Source organism: Nannobrachium achirus (genome assembly GCF_963921795.1).
Source record: "Nannobrachium achirus genome assembly, chromosome: 16".
NCBI classification, from domain to species: domain Eukaryota; kingdom Metazoa; phylum Chordata; class Actinopteri; order Myctophiformes; family Myctophidae; genus Nannobrachium; species Nannobrachium achirus.
In genome coordinates, this window is record NC_137823.1 from 56,622,194 (window position 1) to 56,648,689 (window position 26,496).

Sequence of the window (26,496 nt, forward strand, 5' to 3'; positions counted from 1 at the left end):
TTAACTTTTGTGCAACCACACTCGCAATTTCCCAAATTGCAATTTCTCTAGTTATTGCCAGACCAAAGGTATGGCCTACAGAAGCCTTTGTCTGTCACGCACGTTTTCTCCATAGATGGTCATGATGATGACATGATGATGACACGCCTTCAAAAGGCAGACAAATGACGTCATAAATGATGATGACAGACAGACCCTGGGCAGAACCAGAAAAGTCCATTGAGGTCAATGCAAGATTGGTGTAAACTTGAGGATTGGTCGAGCGTCACATGACATTTTGGCTATCCAGCCTTTAAATAGGGGTCTGGCACAACCAGGTTGACCTGGTCTAGTTATTAGTGTGGTTGCCAGGGCAACCACATTATTACTCTGGGGAATTTTGCAATTTTTAAAACTCTTAGTCTCATTGACTTGAATGGGAAACTCCATATATAGTGAGTAACTTTTATGATGTAACTTTTATGATTTTTTCCCATTGACTTTGAATGGGAAACACCATATATAGTAAGGTAAATTCTGTTAACTTTTGTGCAACCACACTCGCAATTTCCCAAATTGCAATTTCTCTAGTTACCCTTATTATTGTATTTGTTAAGAACGTTTCGTTGTCAAGCTCAACGTGAGGTATTCGCACCCATACATGGAGGAATGGAGAACACCAGATATGGAGATAGTCCAATCCATCATGTCATATGGGACTGCCGTCATTGACAATAGCCATTGTTAGGCCGGAGTCAATGGCAACCAGGCATGGACGGCATACGTGTCAGATTGACGTCATAGATGAACCCTATATAAGCCGGCATCCCATTTATCTCAGCTGATTGTTCCCTTCACCTCAAGTAAACTCCTGGTTAAGAACTATTGGAGTCAAAGAACAGTATATCAGGAAAATGCCAGAGGACGAGGTCGATGGGCCCACAAGTGTGGGCTCACAATCTGATGAACACGAGCAGCCCGAGAACTGGACTGAATCTCAAGTAAGCTCATGGCTAAGAACTATTGGAGTCAAAGAAAACTATATCAGGAAACTGCACGAGGAAGAGGTTGATGGGCCAGTTCTCCTCAAACTGGATATGGACACTTTGAGGGATACCTTTGGTATGAAATCAGGGCCTGCCAAGTTGCTAATTGCTGTGAGAGATGAGCTTATTAAATGCCCCGCCCCCACCCTAGGCCAGAAAAAGGACACTGGTCAGGAACAGTCTGTCTGTGTGCTGACCTCAAAGGAGGACAAACCACGACCTATTGACAAACGAGGCATTGAGTTCATGTATTTTAAATACAGGGTTCTGCAGCCTGAATCTGGTGTGTTTTCTCCTTACCGTGAATACAAGTCCTTTGCTACAGCTGCCACACTGGACAGAGATCGATTACAAGCTATATTTGCCAGAGAGGTTCTTACATTTGGAACTGCTTGTATGAATATAAAATCAAATGGCACAATCTACTTTGGTGTGATGGACAGCAGAGATGATGCAGGGTACACACACGGTGAGATCATTGGTGTCCCTGTAAAAGACAAAAAGGTCTATGTAGATGCATTAGATCACATTGAGAGGAGTTTCAGTTTCTCTGACAGTGAGCTTGTACGGTATTGCATTCGTCCACCTTGTTTCGTTCAGGTAATAGATCGCACAAGTTCTGAGAAAAGGTATGTAATAGAGGTTGACATTGTACCATCCATAATTATGGTCGGTGGCAGAGTGTTTTCTGTCCGCCTGCCAAATTTCAACGAGTCGGCCAACAAAGTAGAATACGAGAAAGAGACAATTTACTCGTGGGTGGGCTCACAATCTCAGAGGGACAGCGAGTGCATTTTCCGGCAGCGGCACCTGCCGCGGCATTGCCAGAAGTGCCGACAACAGCCGCGGCAATGATTCCTTTGCCCCGGCAATTATACCTAATCCGTGGCATAGCCGGACAGAGCGGCAGTCGGCCGGCATGGAGCTTGCGTCTGCCACTGTTGCGGAACCTATCCCACCCCCCACGATGACCACCAGTGGACCAGCTTGTCACATCACGCTTGCTTGCTCTCTGCCGAGGACCACCGGGTACCACTGACACTGCCGGAGGCGCCGGGGACCACCGGCACCGCCGCTTCTGCCGGCACGTGCCGGCACCAGCCGGATCCGCCGGCACCTGCCAGCATCTACCGGATGTGCCGGCACCTGCCGGTACCTGCCGGCATCTGCTGGCACCTGCCGGATGTGCCGGCACCTGCCGGCACCTGCTGGCACCTGCCGGTACCTGCCGGTCACATAATAGGCTGGCTTTTCCTAATTCTGCCCATTTAAAATATATGTACCCAATCGTGACTCTTAGACCATTGATAAGGTCCATGTGAACTAGTTTGTTGAAGCTTATTCATTATGATGAGCGAGATCGCGGCCGAGATCGCGGCCGTACCGGACGATCGTTGTGTCGCGCACTGCGGACAGTGTTGAAAGCCACATTTAACATTCTCCACTGCACAGACTCCACCCCCGATAGCAAAAAGTGAATGTTTTTTTTCTGGTTGGCCAGTCAGGGAGTCTCAGGGACCAATCAGAAGGCTGACAAACGGTGAATTAGTTTAGTTGTACTAGCTTTAGCTTGAACAGAGCTTTCATTAGAGCCTAATATGAAGATTCTATGACAATGTAAAAAAAATGACCTTTCAGAGCTGATAGTTGGCATCCCTCTTGGATGAGAAGTTTAAAATTCAAACCTCGGTTCGAAGTGAAGCGGTGGACAGATAAAACCTCTATTCTGAATGTATTTGGAGAGCCGGTATGACAGTTGGTATAATAGGTTGAAGGCCAAATTATCATGTGAAGCTTGACCGATCCTCAAAGTATCCATTCATCTGACCGGGAGGGACACCCCTGCTAGAAAAACCAGCACAGACCAGCACAATGTTCATGCTGGTCTATGCTGGTTTATGCTGGTTCATGCTGGTCTGTGCTGGTGCTGGTGCTGGTTTATGCTGGTCTGTGCTGGTCCCATGCTGGTCCACCAGCACAGACCAGCACAGACCAGCACCAGCACCAGCACAGACCAGCATGAACCAGCATAAACCAGCACAGACCAGTACAGACCAGCACCAGCACAAACCAGCACATGTTGTGTTTTACTGCTGGTCTGTGCCGGTGCTGGTGCTGGTCCAGCACAGACCAGCATGAACCAGCATAGACCAGCACAGACCAGCACCAGCACAAACCAGCACATGTTGTGTTTTACTGCTGGTCTGTGCTGGTGCTGGTGCTGGTCCAGCACAGACCAGCATGAACCAGCATAGATCAGACCAGCACCAGCACAAACCAGCACATGTTGTGTTTTACTGCTGGTCTGTGCTGGTGCTGGTCCAGCACAGACCAGCACAGACCAGCACCAGCACAAACCAGCACATGTTGTGTTTTACTGCTGGTCTGTGCTGGTGCTGGTCCAGCACAGACCAGCATGAACCAGCATAGACCAGCACAGACCAGCACCAGCACAAACCAGCACATGTTGTGTTTTACTGCTGGTCTGTACTGGTGCTGGTGCTGGTCCAGCACAGACCAGCATGAACCAGCATAGATCAGACCAGTACCAGCACAAACCAGCACATGTTGTGTTTTACTGCTGGTCTGTGCTGGTGCTGGTCCAGCACAGACCAGCATGAGCCAGCATAAACCAGCACAGACCAGCACCAGCACAAACCAGCACATGTTGTGTTTTACTGCTGGTCTGTGCTGGTGCTGGTCTGTGCTGGTCTGTGCTGGTCTAAGCTGGTCATATACAAATAGGGACAAATAGTGCAATAACCGCCATACCACGGTTTTGTGATGCATACTGCAGTGTAAATTCTTTACCGCAATTATGATTTATTATTATTATTACCAGTAAGACGCCTAAGGGCAAATATCCATCCATTATTTCCAAATGCAATCTTTTGTAAAATACAGGCGTATTTGTCATCGAGCCAAACTGACTGCAGGGGGCAGCCATTTGCAATGAACGAGGCTCACAAATGTCCCTCGCTCGCACCAGTAGTTTAGAGCATACAGTAGAAATGGAGAAACTAGATCCAGGCATAGAAAACGAGCAGAAAAGGGATTCCGTCACCATTGTTGTTTATGTGTGGTCGAGATTTGAGACCAGCGTTATAGGAGCTGTTTATACTGTAGACACCCACGCCACCCCCCCATCTGCTCACAGTGCTCAGACAGGGTAAAGAACTAACGAACGTCCGCTCAGTGAGTATGCTCGTTCATAGCAGTAAAAGAGTTTTTATTATTATTATTATTAGTGTGGTTGCCAGGGCAACCACATTATTACTCTGGGGAATTTTGCAATTTTTAAAACTCTTAGTCTCATTGACTTGAATGGGAAACTCCATATATAGTGAGTAACTTTTATGATATAACTTTTATGATTTTTTCCCATTGACTTTGAATGGGAAACACCATATATAGTAAGGTAAATTCTGTTAACTTTTGTGCAACCACACTCGCAATTTCCCAAATTGCAATTTCTCTAGTTACTATTGTATTTGTATTTGTTAAGAACGTTTCGTTGTCAAGCTCAACGTGAGGTATTCGGACCCATACATGGAGGAATGGAGAACACCAGATATGGAGATAGTCCAATCCATCATGTCATATGGGACTGCCGTCATTGACAATAGCCATTGTTAGGCCGGAGTCAATGGCAACCAGGCATGGACGGCATACATGTCAGATTGACGTCATAGATGAACCCTATATAAGCCGGCTTCCCATTTATCTCAGCTGATTGTTCCCTTCACCTCAAGTAAACTCCTGGTTAAGAACTATTGGAGTCAAAGAACAGTATACATGAAAGAAGAAGAAGATATCAGGAAAATGCCAGAGGAAGAGGTCGATGGGCCCACAAGTATGGGCTCACAATCTGATGAACACAAGCAGCCCGAGAACTGGACTGCATCTCAAGTAAGCTCATGGCTAGGAACTATTGGAGTCAAAGAAAACCATATCAGGAAACTGCACGAGGAAGAGGTTGATGGGCCAGCTCTCCTCAAACTGGATATTAACTTTTTGAGGGATACCTTTGGTATGAAATCAGGGCCTGCCAAGTTGCTAATTGCTACGAGAGATGAGCTTATGCCCCGCCCCCACCCTAGGCCAGAAAAAGGACACTGGTCAGGAACAGTCTGTCTGTGTGCTGACCTCAAAGGTGGCCTCACAATCTGATGAACACAAGCAGCCCGAGAACTGGACTGCATCTCAAGTAAGCTCATGGCTAGGAACTATTGGAGTCAAAGAAAACCATATCAGGAAACTGCACGAGGAAGAGGTTGATGGGCCAGCTCTCCTCAAACTGGATATTGACTTTTTGAGGGATACCTTTGGTATGAAATCAGGGCCTGCCAAGTTGCTAATTGCTACGAGAGATGAGCTTATTAAATGCCCCGCCCCCACCCTAGGCCAGAAAAAGACACCAAATGAACAGAAATCCAGTCAATGTCTTGTAGGTGTGCTAGTTGAAAAACAAACTGGACAGTCTGTCTGTGTGTTGACCCCAAAGGAGGATTGCAACCCACGACCTTTTGACACAGAAGGCATTGATTTCATTTATATGAAACACAGGGTTCTGCCGCCTGAGTCTGGTGTGCTTGATCTGATTTCTCCTTCCCATGAATACAAGTCCTTTGCTATAGCTGCCACACTGGACAGAGCACGATTACAAGCAAAGTTTGCCAAAGAGGTTTTTAGATTTGCTACAGCTTGTATGAATGTGAAATCAAATGGCACAATCCACTTTGGTGTGATGGATAGCATAGAAGGTTCAGGGTACACACACGGTGAGATCATTGGTGTCCCTGTAAAAGACAAAGCTGTGTATGTGGATGCGTTAAATAACATTGAGAGGACTTTCGGTCTCTCTGATAGTGAGATTGTACAGAATTGCATTCGCCCACCTCGTTTCATTCAGGTAATAGATCACACAAGTACTGAGAAAAGGTATGTAATAGAGGTTGACATTATACCATCCCGACATATTGTCCTTGACAAAGTGTTTCATGTCTCACTGCCAAACTTCGATGAGAAGAGCAAAAAAACACTTTACGAGAAACCGACAATTTACCGGAGATTGGGCTCACAATCTAAGACAGTGACTGAAACAGAGCTTTCGTCTTTTTTGGACCAAAGGAAAGAAGCTGAGGATGGTCAGTCTTCCCATATAGCTGACATCTGCGAAGATCTTGGCAGAAAACTCACAATTCTTGTGACCAGTGGCAAGAAATTCATTGAGAAAAAGTACATACTTATAACAAACAGATTCAAACCGGAGGATCTTTGCAGCATTGAATGGCTACTTCACATGAACATATGTTGTGTGTTCGACTTTGACCCAGATTCAAATCAGTCAGGACTATGCAGTCAGTTTCAGTCTGAACATTTGAATCGAATGACAATTAGTTCAATTCGAAGCTGTTTGCCTGATGGTGAGAAAATAAGCTGGATCTTTTGTAATGGGTACAAAGAAAGCCTCTGTGATAAATGCAAAGAAGACAAAGAAAGCCACTGTGATAAATGCAAACACTACAAAGAAATCCCCTGTGAGGAATTTGCTTGGATCAAAACAAAATGTACTCTCCTGAATAAGCCAGTGTCCTCGATCTGTGAACATTTAAAAGACAAATTGAAGGTGCTTTTCCTTCTAACATCCCCAGTTGAGAAATCACTCATACAAGTCTTTAATCAGTTTTTCACTGCTATGGGAGGTCATGATCACATCATTTGCATCTCTGAATCTCAGGAATACTTTCAGAACTGGAAAAGCTCTGCTGCGTATTTTTGTAAACCAGAAGATCTTGACCGTTTCAGTGTTGTGGGGTTGAAAATGAGTCACATTGAGGGAACATTGCGGCCAATCCAACCAATAGCATCACAAGCCATCAAACTTTTGCCTACGTTTGTAAAAGGGCTATGTTTTCTTGAGACAAGCAAAGAAGAAAGTATGAATTCTCTTGAAATTCTTATTGTCAATCACTGTGATGAGACGAGTGGAGAATACATCGAAGCAGAAAAGGCCAACAACATTGAACGCCAGTTCTACGATGGGGGAAGAGTGTCGTGGTCGATTATGTGGCTTGCTGAGAAGGGTCATGTTGGAGAGTTAATTAAAAGGGATGCTTATTTTGACATTTCTGAACTTCTCTCTGATACCTTGAAAAAAAATGTTGATCAGAGTCCTGTGAGATCCTTAAACATCTTCCATGAACCACGTAGTGGTGGTAGCACTGTCGCAAGGCAACTGCTGTGGAAACACCGGAAGTATCTAAGATGTGCTGTTGTGAAGGTGTCAAACCCTGCTCCTGTTGTCGCACAACATGCAGTTCAGTTCAGAGAGTGTGACGAAAAGGACTTTCAGAAATGTCGTCCTGTGCTCCTTCTCATTGAGGACTCTGAACATCTTGATTCTCTGAGGAATTCGCTACAGGCTGCCATTCATACTAAAGAAGTCCACCATGGAACATGTTGTTTCATTTTGTTGAGCTGCAGAACATGCCAATATCCAGAAAACAAATGCAACGAATATCCATTACAGAATGTTTCTGTCATTAAAAAACGCTCAGCTGCGGAGGAAAGGAAGTTTGCTAGAAAAAAATCAAACCTCGGTTCGAAGTGAAGCGGTGGACAGATAAAACCTCTATTCTGAATGTATGACAGTTGGTATAATAGGTTGAAGGCCAAACTATCATGTAAAGCTTGACCAATATAAAGCCTATTCATTCTTAACTGAAATGACCATATATTAAATAAAAAGATTTTTAATGAAAAATGAAAGGAAAAGGTGTTCAAATTAAAGGATATTGTCTGGAGAGTCGGTTTGTGTAATTGGTTAAAAAACTAGACCAGGTCAACCTGGTTGTGCCAGACCCCGGTTCTGCCAACCCCCTGTCTGTCATCATCATTTATGACATCATTTGTCTGCCTTTTGTAGGCATGTCATAATCATGTCATCATCATGACCATCTATGGAGAAAAACATGACAGACAAAGCCTTATGTAGGCCGACCCTCTGGGTCTGGCAAAAATATTGGTTGGTTAAAAAAATATATATTAAAATAAGAAAGAATATATAAAGAATGGAGGGCTAAATTGTCATGTGAAGCTTGACCAATCGTCAAAGTATCCATTCATCGGACCGGGAGGGACACTACACACATATTCTGGACATACAGGACAGATAAAACCTGTTCATTCTGAACTGAAATGACCATATATGAACATGGTAAACACATTACGACACCTATTGGTCCTGGACTGATATTTTGCACATACAGGACAAGAAAGCCTATTCATTCTGGCCTGGACTGACCATATAAGGTAATAAGGGAGCGGAAAATCTATTTTTGAAAAAGACTGTTCATTCTGAACTTAAGTGACCTTATATGGGCGTGATACACACAAAGACGGGAGGGACACTACACACATACATATGATATTCTGGACATACAGGACAGATAAAACCTGTTCATTCTGAACTGAAATGACCATATATGAACATGGTAAACACATTACGACACCTATTGGTCCTGGACTGATATTTTGCACGTACGGGACAAGAAAGCCTATTCATTCTGGCCTGGACTGACCATATAAGGGACCGGAAATTCTGTTTTTGAAAAAGACTGTTCATTCTGAACTGAAGTGACCTTATATGGGCGTGATACACACAAAGCCGTTCATTGGAAGCGGTTTCCACCGCTTCAAAAACTGAAACTTAAGGAACACAATACATCTTCACACAGTGATGGGCAGTAGCGAGCTACAAGTAGTGACGCTACATAGCTTAACTACATTTCTCAGTAGCATCACGGTAGCGTCGCTTCTTTGGAACCAACTAGCTTTTTCTGTAGCGTAGCTATTTTTAGACCCCAGTAGTGACGTAGTGTACAATAAAAGCTACACGTTACTAATAAAGTTTGTGGGAAAAAAAGAAAAAATCCCTGGTGAAAAACCTGGTGATTAGTTGACGACTGACACTTGGTAAGACTTTTCAGAGACGTCGTATAGATTGAGATACAGACAAGGCTCGAGTCACTACAATGCAATGGAATAAATGTATTATATCCATTATGAGGAGCCCGTTCACGATAACATTAAGAGAGCTGCCTTGTTAAGAAAACTAGTTTTATTCATAACTGTAGGTCAAACCATTGAAAAACTAGCCATTTTGGATTTTGGTCTCTAAAAAAAATTCCCGACCTTTTAAAAAAGACACCCCGGCCAAATTTGTTTAATAACCCTTCTAGATGACAAATCCATTGAGAAACGGACCTTTGCTCTCCACGGTCACGGAACTGCCATTTTTGACTAACTATTAGCTTTGAGAGCCAACAGGACTCAATTTAGATGAATGTCACACAGCCCCCCCCCCCCCCCCCCCCCCCACAGAAAACATTCTGTGGAAAAAGTGAAGTGAAAATAAGCTTTGCTTCATAGTTTGTGTAGTTTTAGCCAAACTATATAATACAAAACATCACAAATGTTGGGTGAATCTACGAGCACCACAGGGCTGGGTGCAATAACCGCCATACCACGGTTTTGTGATGCATACTGCAGTGTAAATTCTTTACCACAATTATGATTTATTATTATTATTACCAGTAAGACGCCTAAGGGCAAATATCCATCCATTATTTCCAAATGCAATCTTTTGTAAAATACAGGCGTATTTGTCATCGAGCCAAACTGACTGCAGGGGGCAGCCATTTGCAATGAACGAGGCTCACAAATGTCCCTCGCTCGCACCAGTAGTTTAGATCATACAGTAGAAATGGAGAAACTAGATCCAGGCATAGAAAACGAGCAGAAAAGGGATTCCGTCACCATTGTTGTTTATGTGTGGTCGAGATTTGAGACCAGCGTTATAGGAGCTGTTTATACTGTAGACACCCACGCCACCCCCCCATCTGCTCACAGTGCTCAGACAGGGTAATGAACTAACGAACGGCCGCTCGGTGAGTATGCTCGTTCATAGCAGTAAAATAGTTTTTATTATTATTATTATTACCCTTATTATTGTATTTGTTAAGAACGTTTCGTTGTCAAGCTCAACGTGAGGTATTCGGACCCATACATGGAGGAATGGAGAACACCAGATATGGAGATAGTCCAATCCATCATGTCATATGGGACTGCCGTCATTGACAATAGCCATTGTTAGGCCGGAGTCAATGGCAACCAGGCATGGACGGCATACGTGTCAGATTGACGTCATAGATGAACCCTATATAAGCCGGCTTCCCATTTATCTCAGCTGATTGTTCCCTTCACCTCAAGTAAACTCCTGGTTAAGAACTATTGGAGTCAAAGAACAGTATATCAGGAAAATGCCAGAGGAAGAGGTCGATGGGCCCACAAGTGTGGGCTCACAATCTGATGAACACGAGCAGCCCGAGAACTGGACTGAATCTCAAGTAAGCTCCTGGCTAAGAACTATTGGAGTCAAAGAACAGTATATCAGGAAAATGCACGAGGAAGAGGTCGATGGGCCAGTTCTCCTCACACTGGATATGGACACTTTGAGGGATAACTTTGGTATGAAATTAGAGCCTGCCAAGTTGCTAATCATTAAGAGAGATGAGCTTATTGAAGGTCCTGACCCCACCCTAGGCCAGAAAAAGACACTAATGGTCCCACAAAGTAAAAAGGGAATTAAGAAAAATGAACAGAAATCCAGTCAATGTCTTCCAGAGGGATATGAAGGTCACCCTGTAGATAGTGTAGAGACAGATCCAGGTGTGTTTTCTGTCCGCCTGCCAAACTTCAAGGAGTCGGCCAGCCAAGTAGACGAGAAACCGACAATTTACCGGAGGGTGGGCTCAATCTGATGAACACGAGCAGCCCGAGAACTGGACTGAATCTCAAGTAAGCTCATGGCTAAGAACTATTGGAGTCAAAGAGCGCTATATCAGGAAACTGCACGAGGAAGAGGTTGATGGGCCAGTTCTCCTCATACTGGATATGGACACTTTGAGAGATAACTTTGGTATGAAATCAGGGCCTGCCAACTTGCTAATTGTTAAGAGAGATGAGCTTATTAAATACGAGCAGCCCGAGAACTGGACTGAATCTCAAGTAAGCTCATGGCTAAGAACTATTGGAGTCAAAGAGCGCTATATCAGGAAACTGCACGAGGAAGAGGTTGATGGGCCAGTTCTCCTCATACTGGATATGGAAACTTTGAGGGATAACTTTGGTATGAAATCAGGGCCTGCCAACTTGCTAATTGTTAAGAGAGATGAGCTTAACCCTCTTAGGATCCTCTTGTTTTAGTCACACCCAGGGCCTTCGGGTCACTTTGACCCGGCTCATATTAAACCATTCTAAAGTAGTTAGAAATCCCCCAAAATCATATTAAACACAATTTGATTGTCATTACTAACTACTTTACTAACAATTCAATCAATATTTTTTATTATCCCCGCCAGGTCTGGTCGGGATGGCCAAAGGTGAGGGATTATGTTTTCACTCCTCTGTATGTGGACAGCTAATATCTGGCAAGTTGGACCAATTAGTGTGAAACTACACACACATACTCCTGGGAGGCCTAGGAAGAACCTCCTCCCCAAATTCTTCACATTGGCCTCTTATAGCGCCACCATTAGGCCGTTGTGTGAACAGCTAATCTCAGGCACCACTTCAGCATCAAACTTGGCACACATACGCCCAGGAGGCCTAGAAAGAAACTCCACTAGAAATCTTTCCCATCTGTCTTTTATAGCACTACCATGAGAATGATCTTTGTAAAATATCTTGTTGGTATTTCCATATAGACTTTGTCCAAACCTCACACCAATTGGTAAATATTATCCCTATTGTCATTTGATAAAGAACTATATGTCAAATATTTATTTTCCCATTCTGATTTGCTCAAAGTGTTACAGGTGCTCAGGTGGCACAGTGTCTCTGACTCCACCACAGAGGTTGTGGATTTGAATCAATCGTGGGGAATCTATGCAAACACAATTGTTGTTTGAGGGAAGGGAAGCTGGGCGAAGAGGGTGATAATTGTCACTACATGTATTCCTACAGCCAGGCTGGGCGGCAGCTGGTTTTGGGAGGGAGTGGGGGCTCCTCACTGTCAGGTGATTCGGTAGGATACAACAGCAGTGACAACATAGGTGAGGAATCAATTGGCATAAGGACTGGATTGGGGAGAAAAAGAGGGTAAACTATAAATGGCTACCCAAAATAAAACTAGACCAGGTCAACCTGGTTGTGCCAGACCCCTATTTAAAGGCTGGATAGCCAAAATGTCATGTGACGCTCGACCAATCCTCAAGTTTACACCAATCTTGCATTGACCTCAATGGACTTTTCTGGTTCTGCCAAGGGTCTGTCTGTCATCATCATTTGTGACATCATTTGTCTGCCTTTTGAAGGCGTGTCATCATCATGAAATCATCATGACCATCTATGGAGAAAACGTGCGTGACAGACAAAGGAGAAAACGAGGCGGACAAAGGCTTCTGTAGGCCATACCTTTGGTCTGGCAATAAAATAAATGCTACAAATCACGTCGGAATGCTGTGGAACTTGAAATTTGTAAAGTGGCATAGGGATGAAGTTCCCACTTGGTAGTAAAATGTGCCACTCCCGCAAAAATCGTGAGCATCTTTGGAATCGTGGCCAATCTGAATAGAAAATGTGACACATACTGTAGGTCATGACATTGATCAAATGACAAGAGAAAATCGGTATTGTAAATACCCCCCAAAACATGTTTTGCCTAATTCTGCCTCATGGTGGCGCTATAACAGGACGATTTTGGGTTGAATATCTTCCTACCCAGTAATTCCAGAGATACGGACTCCTTCACCCTGCCTGGTAGGCGAAATTACCTAGAGACGGGATGGTACAAACGGGCGACAACAAATATAGCAGCCATAGCGACCCCACTTCAAGATGCGCTGTGATTGGCCGGCAGTTTTATAAATGGTAAATGGTAAATGGTGCATTTATATAGCGCTTTTAATCCAAAGCGCTTTACATAGATTGTGCATTACATTCACCCATTCACACACACATTCATACACCGGTGGCGGAGGAAGCCATGCAAGGCACCAACCTACTCACCGGGAGCAATGTGGGGTTCAGAGTCTTGCCCAAGGACCCTTCGACATTAACTCAGGGGGAGCCCGGATTCGAACTGGGAACCCTTTGGGATTTATACCCTTCGTGCTCTAATACCAGTTTCTCTACCCCTGAGCTATGCCGCCCCATATATAACCCTATAACCCTCGCTGTGATTGGCCGGTAGTGTGATGACGCAATTTTGGCGCGAGATCCGGTCCCCGGCAAGGATTCCAGTTTACATATATAGAGAAGGCTTTACAGGCTGAAATTCACGGCGCGGATCTTCTAAAACTTTTGTGATTTAATAGTTAGGAGAATTTTAAGATTTGTTTTATAAAAAAACGTTACATAGTACAACTTTAATTATTTGAAAATATTTTCAAATAATTAAAAACAAAAGTTTAGGAAACCAAATGTAAACAGGCATTACTTGCGACTCCAACTAGAAATTGGTCCGCAACCCACACATGGGTCCCGACCCAGGTGCCTCAAACTGGGGTTTGCCTGGGTCCTCCTAGGCCTTAAGCACGGCCCTGCTGAGAGACAGACAGACAGACAGACAGACAGACAGACAGACAGACAGACAGACAGACAGACAGACAGACAGACAGAGAGAGAGAGAGAGAGAGAGAGAGAGAGAGAGAGAGAGAGAGAGAGAGAGAGAGAGAGAGAGAGAGAGAGAGAGAGAGAGAGAGAGACGAGAAAGAACAAAACACTACCCTGCTAGAAAAACCAGCACAAGACCAGCAGTAAGACCAGCACCAGCACCAGCACAAACCAGCGCATGTTGTGTTTTCGTGCTGTTCTGTGCTGGTGCTGGTTTGTGCTGGTCCCACCATCTAAACCAGCATGAACCAGCACAGACCAGCACTTACTGCTGGTCTGTGCTGGTGTGGTCAGGGACCCCCGGGGGACCCCCCTGAGAAGTGGACCAGGTCTTTGCTGGCTTAATTTGCTCTTTGCTCTGGTGCTTGAATCCTGTTCTGTATTTGACCATATGTGTCCCAATCTCCTTGAGAGCTAGTCATTGCAATTCTTTTTTTTTTTTTTTTTCATTTCATTTGAAAGCTGGGAATCATAGCTACAAAATGATATATTGGTTGTGAAGATTGACCCAACAGTTTTGAAGATATGGCTTATAGAGTTATGCCTTGCAGAAATACTAGATTTGAGAAATTCATCTTTTTAGTTGAAAATGTAACCTGCTATGACCCGACTCTGCCACACGGGGAAGTAGTGAGTGAAAATCGCTGGTTCAATAATGACTTGTAATAACCTGACTCCGCCACATGGGGAGTAGTGAGCAATATGGTTACAAATCAAATTACTGATTTCCATTATAAGACAAAATATAGCTGCACGCAGCGATAAAGTGTCCAAGGCATAAAAAGCAGGAAAGCAAAAAGGCATCAAGGGAAAGCAAAGAAGAATATCAAAGAAAAACTAGAAGCAGTGTTCTTCCGAACAGGACTCCGGCAGGTCAGGTAGATTTTTTTTTGGCCCCAACCTACTTTATGCATATATAAACCCCAGGCGGGATTCGATCCAATGACCTTCTGCATGTAAGGCATATGCCCTAACCACTACACTAGGCAGCCACAGGATCTGTTAACCATGTTTGTTAAAAAAAAGAAAAAAAAAGTTCTGTGTAGGCAGAGTGCCTTGATTTTATTGATTTTTTTTTTTTCATATGGAGGCTTGGGGTGAAATCGATCTGAATAAATGTAATCTGAGTATTTCTGAAAATTTCGAGTGATCATATTTTCTTGTGCACGTGACCCCATATTGGAGGCTCGGTCTTGCCGCCTGTGCCCTATAGACATATGCACTCTGCTTAAGGTCCATGATACACAAAATCACTTTTTCTATAAATATATATTATATCAATGAGTCACTTGTGATGGGGGGCAATGATATTGACATTTTGTTCAAAAAGGAGCAATCCTGCAAACCTTGGAATTCAATGTTAGCCAATTAGATATGATATCGGGTACATCACTGTAGAGATACGGTGTACCCATTTGTGTGATTATCGGATAAAATCTGAAGGAGTAATATCAAAGAATGTGTTTTCGGCCTTCTGGTGGCGCTAAAAAATTACAGAGACTCTGCCGATTTTACACTAATCGGCATAGTTATTGGTAAAAGCACAAATTGACCTCTACACAACATGTATGCAAAAGACTATGCAACAGACCAGCTCCAAAGAACTCCTCAAGGTTTTAACTCAATCTTTTTCCAACTTTTTCATTAGTTGTCTTTGTTGCAGAGTTAGGGACAAAACGAAATTTATGGAGAGGGGTCACTGGAGGAAATGTATATGCCCTGATATAAAATGCTATGACCCTCCCTCTGTATGTGGGAAAAAATCAGTGGCCCTCCCCAACCAAAAAAAGAAAAGAAGATGGCCCTCCCCTAAAACATAACAAATATGAATACTCTGGCTAAATGGCTCATGACTATAACATCAACACCTTATTTGTTATGTTAAATAGCTAGGCCTACTGATTATCCCCCTTGGGATAATAAAGATATCTATCTATATATCTATTAAGTGGCCTGCCTAACATAAGCCATAAGCATACTACCATCATCATTATCAGCACAGACTTTATTTGTTTAGATCGATTCATGCCATTATAATGATTAGTGTTATTGACCTGGGCGGAATATGAGTTACTTTCATCAAGTCATATGAACTGAGAAAATATGTGTAGGCTACTCATTTATACCATTACCAACACAAACATTGTATGTGTTTATATGAAGAAGCACCAAGGAATAGGCTACTACATCTGATATAAAGCAACTTATCACTGGACTGGACAGTTGTGTAGGCCTACATAAGGCAAGAAAGACAACTAATAAATATAACTACCAGTGAATTTGACGCCTAAACGGCGTGTTAATGTATTTATTTGATCTGTGATGATGGTGTTTAAACAGCCTATAGCGACGAATGAGGTAGACAGTATCCTACTCTGTCTATTTCTCTTATTTCACAACAACCAGAATAAACTGCTTCAAATGTAGGATAGGCCTACTTGTTTCTTATCATGTCGATTGCTTATAAATGATATCTCTGGCGTTAAAACGTCTCGATTCCGAAAGGTTTTAGCCGCAGCGAGTCGCAAATACAGCCAAGGGTGTCGTCGCACAAATTCTGGGCCCTGGGTACAAGGATTCACTGCGGGCCCACATGAATGTTCTTCATCTCTGGGGATTTCAAAAATAGCAGATATACAAGCTCGCAGCGCGGCACTCTCAAGTTTATATAATCTGCTATTTTTCGATAGCTAAAGTATAAAATAATTAAGGCCCTTCCACCTTGGGCCTTAGTAACTCAGTCCCTCTTCCCCCTCTTGTGACGCACCTGCACGCATCCCCTGTTGCATGTCAGAAAAAATACACTTTGCGTTGTTCATTCATCATTAGGCTACTTGATCAGTAGCTATTTTACATAACAAATAAGGTGTTGTAGTCATGGGTCAATGGCCCTTTAGCCAACACAGTGTATTCATATTTAAATCGGCTTTTTTATATAAAAAACGGCGATTTGTGGTCCAACAGACAGGGGCTTCCTCATTCCTTTATTTCCCAAATATTCCTCTGCGGTTTTGTTCCACATGCACAATTGCTATTTAAACATTCATTTAACTATTTCTAGAGCAGGAGAGGGGAGAGGAATCGTCGAGTGTGGTGCGCTCGCTCGCTCGCTCTCTCTCTCTCTCTCTCTCTCTCTCTCTCTCTCTCTCTCTCTCTCTGTTAAACTAATGTAACTCTATCAATCACTTCGTGGTCAAGCAAGCATCACTTGGTATTGAGAGAGAGAGTGGTGCGCTCTCTCAGACGGACTTTTGTTTTAGCTTGCGCTGATCGTGGAAATAATTTAAAAGGAGGCACATGCCGTGAATAATCAACATATTCTCACCTTCAAAGCGTCAGACAACTGATGAGAATGGACTGGAGTAATGCCTGCATTCATGCGTATGTCTCCATTATGCTTGAAATCATTTGATATTGGCATTTGATATCCAAACTTTGACAAAGAGAAGAGGCAGCGCGTCGCGTCAGATATGCTCCTTTAACAAGATGATCGAGGGCTGCATCTCGTTATTGATAATGAGCACCTGATCGATCCAGCTTATTGAGCCGGTGGAAAGCTATATGAACAAATTCAGAACATAACTGGTATCTTTTGCAACTGTGAGTTCGTGGCTGACCAGTGACCACCATCTATGAAGATGACATTTGACAAGAGTAACAAATAGCCTATCATTAAAACAATCATTCATAAATCATTAGGGCTCCATCCCTAACAAGACAGCCGAGCTTAACATGTCGTGAATGCGCTGATAAATAGGGATATTCTACAGAGAGCACCATGCTGCCACGGGATTCTCTCATAGCAAGGACAGGAGGAGGAGGCGAGGAGCACAAGGTGACGTAAGCATGCAAGCACTTCTCCGTTTACGGTGTCCACATTGTAAAAGAAATACGCCCGGGTAACAAAAATGCTCTGCAGCCGGAGTTTTGGAAACTATTCGGCTAGTCCTCCGTTTGCATGCGTCTGCATGTGGACACCCATGGGCGTTCGTGGCTTTACCCCCCCGGGGATTAAAAATACGTTGTCGTCTGGATGGGGCCACAAGTGTAGTGGACTACCAGAAACTGCACACGCCTACTGGCTGGATAGGCCAAGCTAAATGATTGACACATAGAAGGAACAATGGGAAAGGCTCAATAGCCCAGCTGTTGGGAAAAACCAAGATAAGCAACGGAGGGGTGTCAATGACTATTGTTGTACTATTATTCAGGAAAGCTGTAAAGAAAATATGCATATAAAATCCGGGCTCATTTTAAAAATAACAATTGGATGACCCTCCCTTGGACTCAAAGTAAAATTTGATGTCCCTCCCTCAAACTAAAACTAAAAAGACATGGCCCTCCCCTATTTTCCTCCAGTGGCCCCCCTCCAAAAAAATCGATAGGTCCCTTAGTCATCAGGTTGTAAACCTTCAAAACAGAGGGTTAACCTAGCCATTTTCAGGCATGTCTTTTAAATCAATGTTTTCAAATAATTCAAGTAGTAAACGTCTTCAAATAAAGTTTTTAAACATTAAGTATTGTGAAGTCTGAACCCAAACCAGCACACAGAAACAGTTCTCAAGGTGAAAACGCAATAAGCGTTGTTTTATTCAATGGGGCGTTCCCCTAAAACATGAAATAAAGTTCTTCCCAAAACCGGGGCTTTTAACTCAAAATATGCTTCTTTCCAGAACTTAACAAATAGGGGTTACATTCGACACATGTTTCACAGTATGCCGTTGCTTCCGTTAACACATGCCATTTCTCTTCCAAGATTCAGATGCAGCTCCTAATTTGCCTACAATGGGAACAGATAAAACCACCATTAGCAATGTGGCAAAATACAGAGCAAATGTGCGACAGAGGAGAACATAGTGGAGTTTTGCTTACTGCTCGATGGAAGAGTCCCTTCGAGAGCCAGCTACACAGTGAAGCAGAGCTCGGTGGTTAAGAGCAAAAACATTTGGATTGCCCGACTCGGAGAAGCTGTGTTGCGGCCAGGTGCTGACAAATCAAACTGATTGCAACAAGCAGCAATCTTAGCTGCTGCATTCTGGGAAATGTAGTTTTTCTGAAAACCAAACAAAGCCATCAGTTAGATTCAGTTCACATGCAAAAAACAGGGCCTGGATTAAAAAAATAAGAAAAATCAACTAATCAGCCGATCTACAGGGTTAAAACAAAATAAAGTAAACAGATCTGCTGATTTGGAGGTTGTGATTTGCCATCCAATTTGCGTGATTTTAGGCCAAAATCTGTAGGAGCAGTGTTGAAAAATGTTTTGCAAGAATCGGCCTCATGGTGGCGCTGAGATGGGGGTCCGTGGCTAAATATATATAATTTTGGGGGTCCTTCACATGAAAAAGTTTGAGCATCACTGATATGGAAACATATGTTTCTTGCACACATTTTCACATTTTTTTCAAAAATAGCAGATCTACAAGCTCGCAGCACGGCACTGTGAGCTTGTATATCTGCGATTTTTCAATAGTTAACATTCATGGGGGGCCCGCTGTGAATCCTTGTACCCAGGGCCCAGAATTTGGTGTGACGCCCCTGACCGGGACACAAACATTGTATGTGGAAATGAAGAAAACATTCCATTTAAAAATGAAAATATACAATCTGAACCCTGGGTTACAATTACTATTGTATTGACTATACTTTTACTGTTCTCCATTTTGTCTAATAAAATAATCGGTTTGAGCTTGTGTTCCATGTTAAATCCCATGTTAAAGTTAGCCTTTTTGCTAAATCACCAAACAACTAGCAGACACATTTCAACACACTTTAGCAAAACTAACCAACCAAGCCATTGACAATAAACCATTGCACTGTCAACTTACCGCTGAGTAGATGGGCGCAGAATGCAAGCATCCAGCAGCATGCGGCTTCCAAACAAACTGAGTGAGGAGGAAATGGCCTCACCATGGCCTCACCCACCGTTTTTTATACTCTCTTGCTTAATAGGGTTGCCATATTTGGTTGGGTTGCCATGTTTGCAATACCAGGGTTTTCACGGCAACATTTTGTGAAATGCATTTTAAATGCATGAGGTAAGGCTTGAACAGGAGACTTGGAATGATAGACAAAGGCCTTACCAGGTGAGCTATGCACACTGCACAGCTCTGCACAGTGAGAAAATATTACTTTAAATGTTTGTTTTAGAAGCAGAAGAATAATTTGCATAAAACCGCAATATTGATTGAATTATTAAAAAAGCATGTTTCAATTTAAAAAAAATCCGATCTGACAGATCTTTAGATATTGGTCCAAAGTTCATGTAAAAAAAGTTCTGTGCACGTGACACGAAAGTTCCGGAATAAAAGCGGGTTTAAGTGTTTTACAAACTGCTCAAAATGGCGGAAAATCTAAGGGTGGAGCTTACTTAACAAAGACACAGATGTCTTCCGCTTGAGTCAAGGCACGCGTGTAAGCAAGTTGCATGTCTTCAAACGAAACGAGGCATGACTTATGCCCCTTTAAAGTTTGAGTTTTCAAACGCTTCGTATAGCGCCCCCCTTTGGCCAATTGGAGTAAGATTGCTTTCAGTGATATTTGGACTAACCCTCTACATATTTGCCAAATGCCATGAACGTGTCACTTTGCATGTATGATTTAGAGGCAGAAGAATAATTTGCATGAAACTGCATTATACAGTGAATTATTAAAAAATAATGTTTCGCTTTAAAAGAAATCCGGCCGCTGTGCGATGACCACATTGGTCCAAAGTTCATGTAAAAAAAAGTTTTGCGCACGTTACGCGAAAATCCCAGGAGGAGATAGATTTTGACTGTTTTTCATATAATTCAAAATTGTGGGAGAAGTAAAGGTCAGAGGTCAACAGTTGTTCGGCATGAGGAGACGCATAAGTGTATACAGGTTTCATTGCTGTACCTGAAACAGGGCATGAGCTACACCAGTTCAAAGTTGGCATTGTTCAAAGGCTTCCTACAGCGCCACCCTTTGGCCAATTGTTCCGAGCTTCGCGTTTTAGCCGTTTGGCATAGTCCTCTGCCATACTGCCGAGTTTCGTAAAAAGCGACTGCACGGTCTAGCCGCTAGAGAAAAAGTGGCGGAAGAATAATAATAATAATAAATATAGCTGCAAGCAGCGATAAAGTGGCCAAGGTAGAAAAAGTAGGAAAGCAAAAAAGCATCAAGGGAAAGCAAAGAAGAAATCAAAGAAAAACTGGAAGCAGTGTTCTTCCGAACAGGTCTCCGGCAGGTCAGGTGTTTTTTTTTGGCCTAGTGGTGACTATAATAGGCCAAAGTCAAAAGGGTACCACGTGTTCTTTGGCCTTTCACGGCAATCGGACGCTGCATGCGGGATTTTAGGCATTTTGTTCCAAAAATGGGTTTTGCAAAAATTGACCCGCTGGTGGCGCTATAACAGGCCAATGTGAGAAGGGTGGCATCTGTTCCTTGGCCTAGTGGGAATGTGCGTGCAAAATCTCACACAAATAGCAGGCTGCGTTTGAGACATTTTGTTCAAAAAGGAGCAATCCTGCAAACCTTGGAATTCAATGTTAGCCAATTAGATAGAATATGATATTGGGCAAATCCATCATGATTACATCACTGTAGAGATACTGTGTGCCCATTTGTGTGATTATCGGATAAAATCTGAAGGAGTAATATCGAAGAATTCATTTTCGGCCTTCTGGTGGCGCTATAAATGACAGACTCTGCCGATTTTACACTAATCGGCATAGTTATTATTGGTGAAAGCACAAATTGACCTCTACACAACATGTATGCAAAAGACTATATGCAACAGACATAAAATAGTTCCAAAGAACTCAAGGTTTTAACTCAATATCTTTATTTTCCAACTTTTTCATTAGTTGTCTTTGTTGAAGAGTTGGTCATCAGGTTGTAAACCTTCAAAACAGAGGGTTAACAACCTAGCCATTTTCAGGCATGTCTTTTAAATCACAATGTTTTCAAATAATTCAAGTAGTAAACATCTTCAAATAAAGTTTTTAAACATTAAGTATTGTGAAGTCTGAACCCAAACCAGCACACGGAAACAGTTCTCAAGGTGAAAACGCAATAAGCGTCGTTTTATTCAATGGGGCGTTCCCCTAAAACATGAAATAAAGTTCTTCCCAAAACCGGGGCTTTTAACTCAAAATATGCTTCTTTCCAGAACTTAACAAACAGGGGTTACATTCGAAACACATGTTTCACAGTATGCCGTTGCTTCCATTAACACATGCCATTTCTCTTCCAAGATTCAGATCCTAATTTGCCTACAATGGGAACAGATAGAACCACCATTAGCAATGTGGCAAAATACAGAGCAAATGAACATAGTGGAGTTTTGCTTACTGCTCGCTGGAAGAGTCCCTTCGAGAGCCAGCTACACAGTGAAGCAGAGCTCGGTGGTTAAGAGCAAAAACATTTGGATTGCCTGACTCGGAGAAGCTGTGTTGCGGCCAGGTGCTGACAAATCAAACTGATCGCAACAAGCAGCCATCTTAGCTGCTGCATTCTGGGAAATGTAGTTTTTCTGAAAAACAAACAAAGCCATCAGTTAGATTCAGTTCACATGCAAAAAACGGGGCCTGGATAAAAAAAAGATATCAACTAATCAGCCGATCTACAAGGTTAAAACAAAATAAAGTCAACAGATCTGCCATCCAATTTGCGTGATTTTAGGCCAAAATCTGTAGGAGCAGTGTTGAAAAATGTTTTGCAAGAATCGGCCTCATGGTGGCGCTGGAGGGCCATATGAGAAATCAGGCAGCCAAGGAGTGTGTGCAAAGTTTGGCATGGATAGGGGCAATGGTAGCGGAGATATGAATAGGGCAAAAGTATGATGACACACGGACAGTGACAGCCGGTGGAGGTTTCGATAGTAACTGCGACCTAACAGTCGCAATAATACTCACATCTCTTTAGTTAAATGCTTACATTAAAGAAAGAGATGAGGCCACACCCCAAACAATAGTGGACACAGGCAATCATCCACAACTTAACACTCCTGACAATATAAACTAATAAAAAAAAACTAATCAGCCGATCTACAAGCTTAAAACAAAATAAAGTCGACAAATCTGCTGATCTACAAGCTTGCCATTGAACTCAAAACACATCAATAATCAACTTAGCAGCTTATCTACAAGCAATAATTACATTCCCGAAATGAATCTTTTTACATTCCAATCCCAAAACCAGAAACAAACATTTCTGAGCCACATGTTCACTTACCAATTTATCTTCCAGCCAGGTGAGGTGAGCTGAGGTGAATGAATTAAACTGAATGAATGAATTAAAACTGTTAGAAATAGGAATAGTTGTTGAAATAATGAACGGTACAGATCTGCAGCAGCTCCAGTGATGTGCACCTCACTGAGCAAACTGCAGACTGACGGTTTTATACTGGGTGTGGTGATGATTGTCAATTGCTGCACAGCTGTGTGATTGTGACTTGGGGACCGGGACCAGGGGCGTCACAAGGGGTAGGAAAGTGGGACTGAGTTACTAGGGCCCAAGTTGGAGGGGCCCTAGTAACTTTAGCTATTGAAAAATAGCAGATATACAAGCTAACAGCGCGTCGGTGCCGCGCTGCGAGCTTGTAGATCTGCTATTTTTGAAAAGTCGTGAAAATGTGTGCAAATCTTTTTATATATGTGTTTTTTTTAAGCAAACATTTGTAACTAAAATTTTGCTTCTGGGGTGTCCCTGGAACTAAATATTTTGAGATGGGGGTCCATGGCTAAATACATATCATTTTGGGGGTCCTTCACATGAAAAAGTTTGAGCATCACTGACATGGAAACATACGTTTCTTGCACACATTTTCACATTTTTTTCAAAAATAGCAGATCTACAAGCTCGCAGCGTGGCACTCGGTGCCGCGCTGTGAGCTTGTATATCTGCTATTTTTCAATAGTTAACATTCATGGGGGGCCCGCTGTGAATCCTTGTACCCAGGGCCCAGAATTTGGTGTGACGCCCCTGACCGGGACCAAAACATTGCATGTGGAAATGAAGAAAACATTCCATTTAAAAATAAAATGAAACTAGGAATAAGTGTCACTGCGGCTGCTTTTTCCTACCCATAACCATAGGTCAGACAGGATTGTGTCAGTCTTTCTGCAGGCTCGCCATCTTTCAGATTCAGTTCTAGGCAATAAACCTGGCCTGGATCAAAGAAAAAGGCCAAATGAATAGAAAAACAAATTCAAATAATCTGCTGCACTACAGGCTTGAAACAAAATAATTCCATTAATCTGCCCAACTAGGCATTGGCATTAAACTCAAAATACATCAATTCAATAATCAACGTTGCAGCTAACATACAAGCATTACATTCCAAAAGAAATCGTTTAACATTTAGATCCCAAAACCAAAAACAACATAACATTTCAGAGCACATATAGCTTACCAAGTCACATCCTCCATCACACACAGCCAGTGTATCGAGTGGATCGGGTAGGTATGGTCAGGTGAGGTAAATCTAAAAGCCACATTATAGTATGGGTAAGTATAATGAATAAAACTGTTAGAAATTGGAATAGTTGTTGGAATAATGAACAGTGTACAGACCTGCAGCTGCTGCATAATGTAGCAGTGAGTAGCAGCAACCAGCAGCACCATGCTGCTTCCAAACAATTTGAGAGGGGGGGAGTGGCTTCAACTCAACCACTATTTATACTCTTGCTTAAGAAGGTTGCCATGTTTGGTCGGGTTGCCATGTTTAGTTGCAATACCAGGGTTTTCACGGCAAAATGTTGTAAAATGTATTTTAAATGCATGAGGTAAGGCTTGAACAGGAGACTTCTGGAATGATAGACAAAGACCTTACCATGTGAACTATGCACAGCTCTGCACAGTGAGAAAATATTACTTTGAATGTTTGTTTTAGAGGCAGAAGAATAATTTGCATAAAACCGCAATATGAATTGAATTATTAAAAAAAGCATGTTTAAAATTAAAAAAAATCCGATCTGACATATCTTTAGATATTGGTCCAAGGTTCATGTAAAAAAAGTTCCGTGCACGTGACGCGAAAGTTCCGGAATAAAAGCGGGTTTAAGTGTTTTGCAAACTGCTCAACATTGCGGAAAATCTAAGGGCGGAGCTTACTTAACAAAGACACAGATGTCTTCCGCTTGAGTCAAGGCACGCGTGTAAGCAAGTTGCATGTCTTCAAACGAAACGAGGCATGACTTATGCCCCTTTAAAGTTTGAGTTTTCAAACGCTTCGTATAGCGCCCCCCTTTGGCCAATTGGAGTAAGATTGCTTTCAGTGATATTTGGACTAACCCTCTACATATTTGCCAAATGCCATGAACGTGTCACTTTGCATGTATGATTTAGAGGCAGAAGAATAATTTGCATGAAACTGCATTATACAGTGAATTATTAAAAAATAATGTTTCGCTTTAAAGAAAATCTGCCGAGACAGATCTGACCGTATTGGTCCAAAGTTCATGTAAAAACAAGTTTTGCGCACGTTACGCAAAAATCCCAGGAGGAGATAGATTTTGACTGTTTTTCATATAATTCAAAATTGTGGGAGAAGTAAAGGTCAGAGGTCAAAAGTCAGAGCGTAAAAGTTGTTCGGCATGAGGAGACGCATAAGTGTATACAGGTTTCATTGCTGTACCTGAAACAGGGCATGAGCTACACCAGTTCAAAGTTGGCATTCTTCAAAGGCTTCCTACAGCGCCACCCTTTGGCCGATTGTCGCGAGCTTCGCGTTTTAGCCGTTTGGCATAGTCCTCTGCCATACTGCCGAGTTTCGTAAAAAGCGACTGCACGGTCTAGCCGCTAGAGCAAAAGTGGCGGAATAATAATAATAAATATAGCTGCAAGCAGCGATAAAGTGGCCAAGGCAGAAAAAGCAGGAAAGCAAAAAAGCATCAAGGGAAAGCAAAGAACAAATCAAAGAAAACTGGAAGCAGTGTTCTTCCGAACAGGTCTCCGGCAGGTCAGGTGTTTTTTGTTTGTTTTTTTTGGCCTAGTGGTGACTATAATAGGCCTATAGGTACATGATATCATTGCAATCCTTGGAAATCACAACATAGGTGTAGACATGACAGTTTGTATTATAATGCTTGTTTCAGGATTTATGATGCAAAATACATTATTTAGTAATGGCGGATATTAAAATACGCATCAAGGGGGGTTGGGGGACATTTATAGGAAGGCTCCATATCAGACATTGTTCAAGGAACCAAACTGTAAAGTCTACCAAATGTCATGGTATTATGCTAATTTAAACCCCAAGCGGGATTCGATCCAACGACCTTCTGCATGAAAGGCATATGCCCTGACCACTATACTAGGCAGCCACAGGATCTGTTAACCATGTTTGTTTAAAAAAAAAGTTCTATGTAGGCTGAGTGCCTTGATTTTATTGATTTATTTTTTATATTTTGGAGGCTTGGGGTGAAATCAATCTGAGTAAATGTAATCTGAGTATTTCTGACATTTTCGAGTGATCATATTTTCTTTTACTCAAAACCGAAAAAACTGCCGGTAGAGAAGGGCTCATTTTAAACATGAACGTGATCTGGAGTTAGATCAGACGTGTCAACATTAAAGAGTTTGACATATGCACATGCCATGGGCATCCAGGATGTTAACATCAACTCAACCCGATGTGGGGTTTGAACTGCCAACCATCCGTATACCAGGCACAGGCACTGACCACTACACTACGGCAGTCACACATTTTGGACCTGTCATTTAAAAAAAAAAAGAAAAGAAAAAGTTTCATGTAAATCTACAGTAGTTGTGGGGCTCATTTTAAACATGAACGTGATCTGGAGTTAGATCAGACGTGTCAACATTA

At 42.5% G+C, this 26,496-nt stretch overlaps 2 protein-coding genes across 2 annotated transcripts in view; both read left to right on the plus strand.

Annotated features, from left to right (window-relative positions):
* Positions 1-26,496, plus strand: part of lama2 (laminin, alpha 2) — a gene marked incomplete at its 3' end in the record, with an annotated part of 414,125 nt that overhangs the window by 293,722 nt on the left and 93,907 nt on the right.
* Positions 894-7,638, plus strand: LOC308300325 (sterile alpha motif domain-containing protein 9-like; the record flags this gene model as incomplete). Its single annotated transcript, XM_080744141.1, has 4 exons — positions 894-980; positions 2,004-2,246; positions 5,179-6,385; positions 6,644-7,638. The coding sequence occupies 4 exons, from the start codon at positions 894-896 to the stop codon at positions 7,636-7,638; spliced, it is 2,532 nt and encodes an 843-aa protein (XP_080600267.1).